The sequence below is a fragment of the Sceloporus undulatus genome, chromosome 6 (assembly GCF_019175285.1).
Source record: "Sceloporus undulatus isolate JIND9_A2432 ecotype Alabama chromosome 6, SceUnd_v1.1, whole genome shotgun sequence".
In the NCBI taxonomy this organism is placed as follows: domain Eukaryota; kingdom Metazoa; phylum Chordata; class Lepidosauria; order Squamata; family Phrynosomatidae; genus Sceloporus; species Sceloporus undulatus.
Window position 1 is genome coordinate 126,747,424 of NC_056527.1, and position 10,169 is coordinate 126,757,592.

At 42.3% G+C, this 10,169-nt stretch overlaps 1 protein-coding gene across 1 annotated transcript; it reads left to right on the forward strand.

Moving 5' to 3' along the window:
• The first annotated feature begins 495 nt into the window (after positions 1 to 495).
• On the forward strand, positions 496 to 9,859 carry STAR (steroidogenic acute regulatory protein). Its single transcript, XM_042477484.1, has 7 exons — positions 496 to 838; positions 2,940 to 3,053; positions 3,185 to 3,312; positions 4,035 to 4,193; positions 5,175 to 5,359; positions 6,956 to 7,049; positions 7,544 to 9,859. Exons 1-7 carry the CDS (start codon positions 685 to 687, stop codon positions 7,661 to 7,663), a joined length of 954 nt encoding a protein of 317 aa, XP_042333418.1. The 5' UTR covers positions 496 to 684; the 3' UTR covers positions 7,664 to 9,859.
• The last annotated feature ends 310 nt before the right edge of the window (positions 9,860 to 10,169 follow it).

A 10,169-nucleotide genomic window follows, 5' to 3' on the forward strand; every position in this document is an offset into this window, starting at 1 on the left:
TCTTCTGCCTCTTTGATTCGATTTTATGACATCCTATGGTTTTATTTTGTTTTGTTTTGTTTTCTTATTAAGGTTGGATCTATATTTAGGTGTGTGTAACAAGACAGAAGCAAAGTAAAAACAAGTAACAAGAGGACAGCAATGGCAAACCTGCTTTGAAGAAACTTACCAAAAAAGCCCTATGACAGGTTCACCTTAGGGGTGCCATAAGTCAGAAACAACCTGAACATGCACATACACAAGTTACTCACAAGCTGAACCTCCTAAGTGCAATTCCTTTAGTGGCTGCAAAATGAGCCATTGGTCTCTTGCTAGAGCCCTTTTTCTCCTTAGCAAAGCTGTTGTACTGATGCAGAAAGAAGAAAGCAAGGAGGAAGCATTCAGCTAGTAAGAATGAAGGGTTGGACTTGCTTATCATTCATGAAACAGTTTAAAAAGCATAGCAACCCTGCTTGGAAAACAACTGCCAATCCTCAAACACAGGCCCTTCTTTAATGCACAACTTGCTCTCTAATGGGGCTTTCCCTTCCACCATGCATGCCTCTCTCCCACATTCCTCCACCCCCAACACAAGCGCATGAGCTGATGGGCTTGGCCTTGGTGTCAGCCATAAATGATGTCTTTCCTTATCTCTCTGCTGACAAACCAGCATCCTTCATCTGGTGTATTTAAGGCCAGAGAGCGATGAAAACCTCTGGCAAACAACCACCGAGAGCCAAGGAGAGACAGCAAAGCCAAAGGATCCCTGACAACTCCTTAAAGACCAGCCTCAGGATGCTGCCAGCGACTTTCAAACTCTGTGCCGGCATCTCCTACAGACATCTGCACAACATGACAGGTAAGGACAAGCCAGATTAAAAACTTATGATTTTATACATTATTTTTGATGTGTTTACCCCTGTTTAGGGATACAAAGTGTATTTCATTCTGCCATTTGTCCTCAGTGCAGAAAGGGAAATCTGTGTTGGGAAACAGCTTCTGCAAGTGAGGAAATGCACATTTCCAATAACAAATTAGCTGCAGCACATTTTGTGGGATTATTTGTGGGATTCATTACTATAGGTTGAGTTTCCCCTATCTGGAATTGCAATATCTGAAATACTCTAAAAACCAAAACTTTTTTCATAGGTAGCTGAGATAGTGATACCTTTCCTTTCTAATGGTTCCATGTCTACATGTTTTGTTTCATGTGCAAGATGATTCATAATATTGTATAAAATTACAATATTACAATCAGGCTATGTGTATAAGGTTTATAGGAAACCTAAATGAATTTTGTGTTTCAATATGGGTCCCTTCCCCAAGATATCTCATTATGTACGTATATCCAAATGCAGGCAATCCAAAATCCAAAACATCAAGCATTTTGTACAAGAAAGACTCAACCTGTACATGTCCAACTGTGCTTCAACGTATACGTTCTGCTTTTAAGAGTCTTCGTATTTAAGAATGCTTGAATGCTAACGGATGGGGGAAGTATTTTGCCTTCCCTTTGCAAATACTCACAAGAAAACAAAATTCATAACGACTTGCCTGACAATATTGAACCCCTCCACCTTAAAATCAGTTCCAGGTGGCCGCAGAAAAGGCCAAAAGTCTGCCTAGTCCAGCATGTAGCTCCATCCTTCTGCTCCGCAGCAATTGGTATTGAGAGGCATGCTTCTCCCATGCCTGCTAAGCAATGCTTCTGTGTTTGATTCCTGTTTCTTATGCAGCTTATGGCCAGAGTCTTGTTGGTGGCTTATGCTGGTGTTGGACAAAGAGGTTGTGCAACTGCAAGTAGCTGGTTCCTAATACAGCCCTGCTTTCCTAGCCACTTACTGGCTCTGGAGATGTGCCCAGGTGTTTGGTTGCCACAGCACAGTTGGGGAACAAGGATTAGTATTTGCCCTCCTGGACCACCCCCATGACCACCAGATTTCCAGTAGGATCTTTACTTTTATAAGCAGAATTTCCCTGATCTATTCTGCCTGGCCTTTTCTATATTTAGAGGCACTCACAATTCCATGCAAAGAAGCCATCTCCACTGGCAGTTGATTCTTATTTCAACAATGGTGATGAGTTAACCCTCTTCATTGCACCTGAGTGCACCTGACCACCTTGGAGGGTATAGCACTAGAACCTAGAAATAACTAGTTACAAATAATTAATTCCTCATTAATATGTAATTAATCTTATTCTTAACTGTAGCCTAATTATGTTGCATTATGGTAGTGTACCTGTAAATTTTAATTACCATTGTACTTAAGCCTGTGCTGTCTCACTAAATGGTGGAAGAGAAATATAGCACAGTTTAAGTTGCCACCTTGTACTCTCTTGTGGGTGCTGAGATGGCAGTGAGGTAGACAGAAGAGTGTATTTCATAGCACAATGGGCTGTAGCATTCAGGTGCAACTGTGGTGGTAACAAACAATTTCAAGGTCCTGGAAATATAACTGTAACAAGTTGCTTTCAAAGAGCCATTGTGATGTAGTGGTTTGAGCACTGGGAGATCAGGGGCTGATTCACCACTTGGCTATGAAAACCCACATACTCTCAGCCACAGAGAACCCCATGATGGGTTCACCTCAGAATCACAGAATCATAGAGTTTGAAGAGGCCATATCACTTGAAGGCAAACAACATCAACAAATTGCTTTTAAAACTAATACCCCGGACTATGCACGATTCTTTTTCCTTCCTGCCCTTCAACATCAGCCACCTGAGGCAGCTGCCTCATTCTGCTTCATGGCCAGGCTAGCCATATAAACAGTCCTCTCGACTGTCATTGTTGACTTTATCTAGCTGGACGCAAGTGTGTTTGACACTCCAATGCAGGAATAGTTTCTCTAGGGTGCCGGAGAATCCCCATTTCCCCAATAGACAGTCCATGCTTCTATAGGTCTAAGAATACTTCACAGTCCCCTTTTCATAAAAGTTGTGTTGCTTCCTCTTCTTAGGTTTGAAAAGGAGAGCCGCTGTCACAATTGTGCAGGAGCTGAATAAATTTGCATTTTCCCGGCCTGGCCCAGCTAAGTGGATCAACCAGGTCCGCAGAAGGAGCTCTTTGCTGAGTAAGTAACAGGATGCGATTTGTCATCTTTTTCTTTTTGGGATGCAGAATCTCTGATCTGAGGCAGTTGTTGCAAATGCTGGTTTTACATTTAAATTTTTTTAAAAAAAACTTCCTAACCCAACATTACAGGTTCTAGGCTGGAGGAGAACCCCTTCAGTGAAATGGAGATGTCCTACATTAAGCAAGGAGAGGAGGCTCTTCAGAAGTCACTGAATATCCTTGAAGAACAAGATGGCTGGAAAACAGAGACAGTCATGGTAGGTTCATACAGGGACGTACCCAAGGGGGGGGGGTTCTTGGGGTCCAGACCCCCCCTTCCATTAGATAAAATGAATGGTGTGTGCTGCCGTGCCACCGCACCCAAGCCCCATTATAATGGTGGCACTTAGTCTGGACCCCCCCCCCTTCCCAAAATCCTGGCTACGTCCCTGGTTCATAGCATATCCAATGGGTTTTGTTGCCTTAGGTTTCTTTTCATCACACATCCAGAAATTCAAGGCAGCTTCCATCAGTTTAGTTAGGACACAAGGGGATGAGCTATGTAGGGTTGTAGCAGTTGCCTTATTATTAAGCAAAGTTATTTGCTTAGTAACATGAAGTTAAAGATTTTCATGGTGCTGGCCATACAGTAAAATGAAACAAAATCCACAAAAGAGTGGTATCTTTATTGGTCAGCTTCACTGGCTTCTTCATCAGGCAAAAGACTACTAATCGCTAGAGCCTGCACAGAGTTTTTATGGCACATATATTCTCCTTGCAGGTATCAGTCTGGAGTCTCCATTCTAGATGGATTGCAACTTCTGAACAGTTTTCTAGGTCAACCCCATACAGAGCATTTAAGAGAAGACACATTTAGGGAATTCCCAGGGCATGTGTTGTAATGATGCTACAACGTACAACAACATTCTCAACCTCTGTGTTTTAGGTTATGCAGCTCAGTGTTTTTAACTTTTTAAGTCATTCCTTCATTTTTCTGCAGAACAATGGTGACAAAGTCCTAAGCAAAGTGCTCCCAGATGTGGGAAAGGTATTTCGGCTTGAGGTGGTAGTTAATCAACCCTTGGATTGCGTCTATGGAGAGCTAGTGGAAAGGATGGAGCAGATGGGAGACTGGAACCCAAATATCAAGGAAATCAAGGTAAGCATGTCAGCATGTACACACAAACATAAAGAAGCACATTGCCAGGAAAGGGAGAATCTGCCATTGGGTTAAGGTTTCAACTCTGGAAAGAATGCAACTTCCATGCTCCACCTGCTGTCTGCTGTTGCCTTTATTCAGGTCTTTGTACAGCTTTGCTAGCCATTTTTAGAATATCTAAAACCCCTGGTTCGAAGTAAAATAGGGATCATTTCCCAAGGTACTAAATAACACTTTATTGCAAGCCCAACACATTTCATTTCCAAACCTGCATTCACCACTCTAATCCGTGGGCAAGCATCTGAAAGTTTGTAACCACTCCATCCCATTGGTTCTCAGTTTTGAACAAGTCTCTTGAACTGTGTACTGAGGATGTTGACTTTGATCCTCATCCCATCCCCTGGGTCCTTGTTTCTTCAACTGGCTTTGCTATTCCCCATCAACTATATACTGCCACTGTTGATATCTGCCATGGATGCAGGAAGAACTGAGTGGTGGCATCTGCTTCCCTGGTTTTCCCTACATATAGGGACCACCTTGTGATTTGTTCAAATTAAAGCTTGGAAAAACCTCTGGCTTCACTGGCTACGGGTTTTAGAAACAGCTATCCAAACCCTTTTCCAAACTCTGCTTCAGATACCAAAGAGGAAAAGAACGAACCTATTGTGTACTTGGGGGAATTAGCTTCTGACCAACACAAAGCTTATTCTACCTACAGAAATGCACAGAGGCTTCCATTTGGAGGGAGTGGGATTGATCCTTAGCATGTCCTGGGAGAAAACAGTTGCCCCGGAGTAGACCAGGTGAAGGGTCGTAAGAGGAAAGAAAAATAAGCACCATGGTGACTATTCCTAGACCATGTTTTCTTGTTCTTTATTAATAATGACAGCTGGATTGTTTCAAACAAGAGATTAGTTCTCTAGACCTGTGGCAATTGCCAGATTCCAAAGATAATATTGCTTTCTGGTAAACTTTCTATAGATTCTGCAGAAAATCAGCAAAGATACCGTGATCACGCATGAAACTGCAGCACCAACTCCTGGAAACATAGTCGGCCCGCGAGACTTTGTGAGCGTCCGCTGTTCCAAGAGACGTGGTTCAACATGTGTTCTCGCTGGCATGTCCACTACCTATGCAGCAATGCCTGAGCAAAAAGGTGTAATCAGGTAAAGAGCCCTTTAAAAATAACCTGCACCTACTTGCTTTCAACTTTATTCGTGTAGATCAGAGATGAGGAACTTGTGGGCCTCCAAATGTTGTTGGACTCCAGTTCCCATTAGTCCAGTCAACCTAGTCACTGGTGCAATGGATGACAGGAATAGGAGGCAATCAAGATCTGATTTTCTCATGGGTCCTAATCCTTGTTGTAGATTACAACAAACCTGGTGTTAGTGGTTGTATTCTGCAATCAGATGGTGGAGCATTAACACCTATGGTAAAACTGCAGGTGTTTCTAGGTCATACCCATCAAGCAAGCTGTTTGCCCTTCAGTTGTTGTTGGACTGGAGCTGCCATCAGCCAGTGCATCTAATGGTGGTGGATTATGGAAACCACTCCAGCCACATCTGGGGGATTCCAAGTTGCCTAGCCTTGCTGTAGGGTAGGAGGATCAACCAGGTAGGAGGACACAGTGCAGTTTCTCCCTTCCAAATGCTGCTGTCCTGAGCAGATGCTAAGCTTGTTTATTTCATCAGGCTTACATGAATATTAATAAAGACAGAGGGTCAGTTATGTTTTAACTTCCATGGGAGAAGATTGCACCATTCCATGTGATAAAACTGTTCCCTTGCATGATGATGCTATCACGAATCCATCAGCACATTTGCTTCTTTCTTAACCACTGTCGGCTCACCATGGTGTGACAGGAGAACCATCAGTGCTAGCAGATTTGTGATAAGAGCCACTTTGTGTGTTTGTGTGGTAGAAACTGGTTGATCCTCCTACTGGGGTCGAGTGATAGCACACTCAAGGTCAAAACAACAGAGTCTTGTGATACCTTTAAAAACTAAAATGTTTTGTTTGGAATAGACTTTTGTGGACTGCACTCTGCATTGTCAGAAGCAGTTCACAGAAGCCTAAAACCCTGGCTAGTTTTTGCTTCAAGTGTCTAACACAGCTAAGCCCCAACATCATTCTCTGAGCCCATGATCCAAAACACACTTAGTAGAGAGTAAGCCCCATTGTGGGATGCAGTCCAATCCAGCTTGCACAGAAGAGCACTATAAATTACTGGGGTAAGAACTAGCGCTTCTCAATGAGGTTGGGAAGGGGCAACCAAACTAAATGGACCACTGCTGTGATGCAGTGTAAGGCAGCTCCCATAGACCATATAGCATGTAGTTCAGTGGTAAAGTACATGCTTTCCATGGTTCAATCCCTAGTGTATGTGTGCCCCTTCAGATCATCTGTCAATTTATGGTGACCCATAAATTTCATATAGTTTTCTTAGGCAAGGAATACTCAGAGGTGGTTTTGCCAGTTGCTTCCTCTGAAATATAGCCTACAGCACCTGGTATTCATTGTCAGTCTCCCATCCAAGAGAGATGGAGAAATACAGTGCTGCCATGATCAGTAGCATTCCTGGGGCATGTCTAGTTCCAGATCTGATCCAAGATATTTTGTTGCTTAAGGCCAAGTCTTAATAGCAGGATTAGTCCTCTCTGCTTTTACCCTAATATATTAATTTTATGGAAACACTTCTAATGGGAATGCACCTGACAGTATGTATTGCACTAATATGATGCTCTCCTGTTTTCCTACAGAGGTGAAAATGGTCCCACATGTATGGTTCTTCGGCCACTCACAGGAGATCCCTCCCAGACCAAACTGACTTGGCTTCTCAGCATTGATTTGAAGGTACCTAAAATTACTGAACTAGATAAATCACTGCATATACAGGTTTGATCTAAGAGACTTTCGAGCTAGCTTCAATGTAGTTATCTCTCGCTGATGCAAACAACCAAGGATATTTTCATAATCTGTAGAGCCACGAGAAGGCAGCCACATCGAGTGCAAAGAAATACAGGTCTAGTATTTAGGACACTGCATACCCCATGCTGAAAAATACAAAGCAAGAGAGATTGTGGGCATTTGTGCTTCTGTATGATTTTGCACAAACATATTACTATTATTACTAGTTAACAAAGTGGGGCAAGATATATGCAGATTTTTTTTTACCACTAGAAACCACGTTGAATTTCATTTAATATTGCCTATGTACATTCATGACTTCTATTAGTACAGCATTCCTATTAAATATCCTAGGAGCTCAGAGTGACAACATTGGTCCTAAAAGAAAGAAATTAACTTTTAATTCAACTTTTTTGTCTGTTTTTCTTTCTTTTCTCCAGGGATGGCTGCCAAAGACAATAATCAACCAAGTTCTCTCCCAGACACAGGTGGATTTTGCAAACCACCTCCGCAACCATTTGACCAACTCTTCTGCCTCCGCACAGGCTGTGTCCTGTTGAAACATGTCAACACATCACCTCCTATTCCTTCTGGAAGATTTCCCATTCAAAGACCACTCATGCCAACATCTTTCTTGGGCAGCTGAGGGGCAGCTCTAGAAAAATGTTTACAGGGACAGTAATATTGGCTGATAGGGAACAAGCTGCTTCTAGGCTTCTTGATGAGAAGTGGGATCTTGTATCCTCCCAGACAATAGAACAGTAGATATACTGGACCTAGTTGTTTGCTCCATAGATCCTATCATGGTATCTCATGAGAACATGGCATGGTGACTGCTTTCCTGGTAATCCTGTGGGGTAGAGTAATAGGTAGCAGTTGGTTTCAGGGCAGCCTGAGAGGTTCAAGGCTAAGTGGGGATTTGAACCTAAGCCTCTGAAGTCTTAATTCAAGCAGCACTCAAGTCACCGATGCCTCTGCGTGATGCACCATCTTGTATCTGGAAGACTCAAGAATGAGATGGTGAGAGACCATAACTGGATGCCACTTTGTATGCAGAAGTTTCCAGGCTCACACCTTGGTGTCCCTAATTCAGGTGGGATCAGGTAACAAGCATTGAAAAAGTCTCTTTAGCTGAGGTTCCAGGGAATTCCTGATAACAATTGAAGGCTGGATGGAACCTGATATGTTCCAGTATTTGGCTTCAAATGTTCCAAATCACCACACCCCTGCCTCAGCCAACAAGCTATTGAAAAGTTTTTGTGATCATATTGGGTCACACACAAGCCACTGCCTTAAAAATAAAAACAGCAACACGCTCCTCCAAAATTCCTTCTTCCAGATGGTACCCATACATCTCCTCACCACTATTGCCACTGTCCTTTTACTTCTGCCTCTCAGCAGCCCTAACCTCTACACAAGGTATTGCATGCTTACTGCTTTCCCCCTTGTTCCTCTTTCTGCTTGTTCACTTGCGGAAAACAGTAAGTGGATCAGCAAGAGAGAAACACCAAAGATTAAGAGCACTTCCCAAACTGCAGCATAACAGTTCTATTGTCTTAATTGGATCAAGTGGTCAATTTTATATGGAGTTGTCTTTGGGGCCGGGGAAACTGTGACCTTCCAAATATTGTGGAACTCCAATTCCCATCAACCCTTGCCAATTGGACTAATGGTGAGCCATGACAGGAATGATAGCTCATCCAAATTTGGAGGGCTGAATCATCCCCACCCCTAGTTTGCAAGGAAGAATTCTTACGCTACTTTCCTGCATATCTGAACAAAACTTGGGCCCATTTACACTACACAGTTATAGCACTATGATTCTGCTTCAACTTCTATGGCATCATCCCATGGAATCCTGTGATTTGCAGTTTAGGGAGGAACAATAAAACCTCTCAGCCAGTGTGCTAATGCCCCACCAAAGTACAAATAGCAGGATTCCACAGGATGTTGGCATGGCTTCACTTAAAATGAAGTCTAGTAATAGATTTGCAGTGTCAGTGGGTCCTCTGTTAGTCATTCATGGTCATTCTGGCAGTACATTATCTGATCACCTCTTGTCACTTAAGTCACAAAGGAACAGTGATGCTTTGACAAATTTTACAGAGGAAAATATGGTCATTCATGGAGCCATAACACCCCTTTAGAAAAAAAAATTCTTGGACCTGCACATGAACTGACAGGATATATTTAATGTCAACTAAAGTCTGTTTCTCAAGAGCCAACAACTATCAGTTCAAAATTCAACCAGGTTAAAGTAAACTCTGTACACTTACCTTGAGAATATGATCCCTCATCCTGAGAGTCAGTTGTGTAGTTGGCTTCTTATCCAAGCTCTCACTTGGTATTAACTTCAGTTAGTATTTCAAGCTACCTGAATCCTTACATGTATGCCACTACTTGTAGTCTTCTATAGAAATTAATGTATATGTATTTATTTCCCCCCCTGTGTTTGCAGCATTATTTAATATTTATTCTAGCCAGGTATCTCAAAAGTCAAAACGCTTGTTTTGCATACTTGGTTAGCTTCCATTCAAAAATTGCAGATCATGCGATGTCATGACACCGTGATTTATTTCAAGTTATGTGACAAAGAATGTCTGTATTTTTTACAATCTGAGCAAGTTAAGAGGTGTATTTGCAATTGACAGGTGCAGAAAGCATGATCTAAGTTGAACAAAGATGTCACTCTGCAATTCCAACTTTTGTCAATCTACACTTCTGAAAATAAAAATTTAAAAACCCGTGTGATTTAAGATGTTGCATGAGACTCCTTTATGTTTGTCTTCACCTGAAATAAGGTTTGATGGTTCAGGGCACTGAAAGCAACCACAAGACACTGCTGCAAGAGGCCAACTTGTGAGTCTGGCTACATGTTTACAATGTCATGACCATCGTCAACTACTGCACTCTTCTCTCCTCCATTCAGGCACAGTATCAGCATCTGATTCAGAAGAATGGGTGGTCAATGGTCTTGTGATGGTCATCCTGTTAACTGTATTTCCAAAATAATAACATATCAACATGTTGCCATGTGCTGTTGGTATTAATAACTTTCATACTAAC

What these genes read in the sequence shown, in the direction of transcription:
- STAR (XM_042477484.1), top strand. Translation starts at nt 685, where the DNA reads ATGAAAACCTCTGGCAAACAACCACCGAGAGCCAAGGAGAGACAGCAA. An exon ending in GGAAAACAGAGACAGTCATG is followed by an intron (nt 3,313 to 4,034) that starts GTAGGTTCATAC and finishes ATTTTTCTGCAG; the next exon opens with AACAATGGTGACAAAGTCCT. An exon ending in GAGCAAAAAGGTGTAATCAG is followed by an intron (nt 5,360 to 6,955) that starts GTAAAGAGCCCT and finishes GTTTTCCTACAG; the next exon opens with AGGTGAAAATGGTCCCACAT.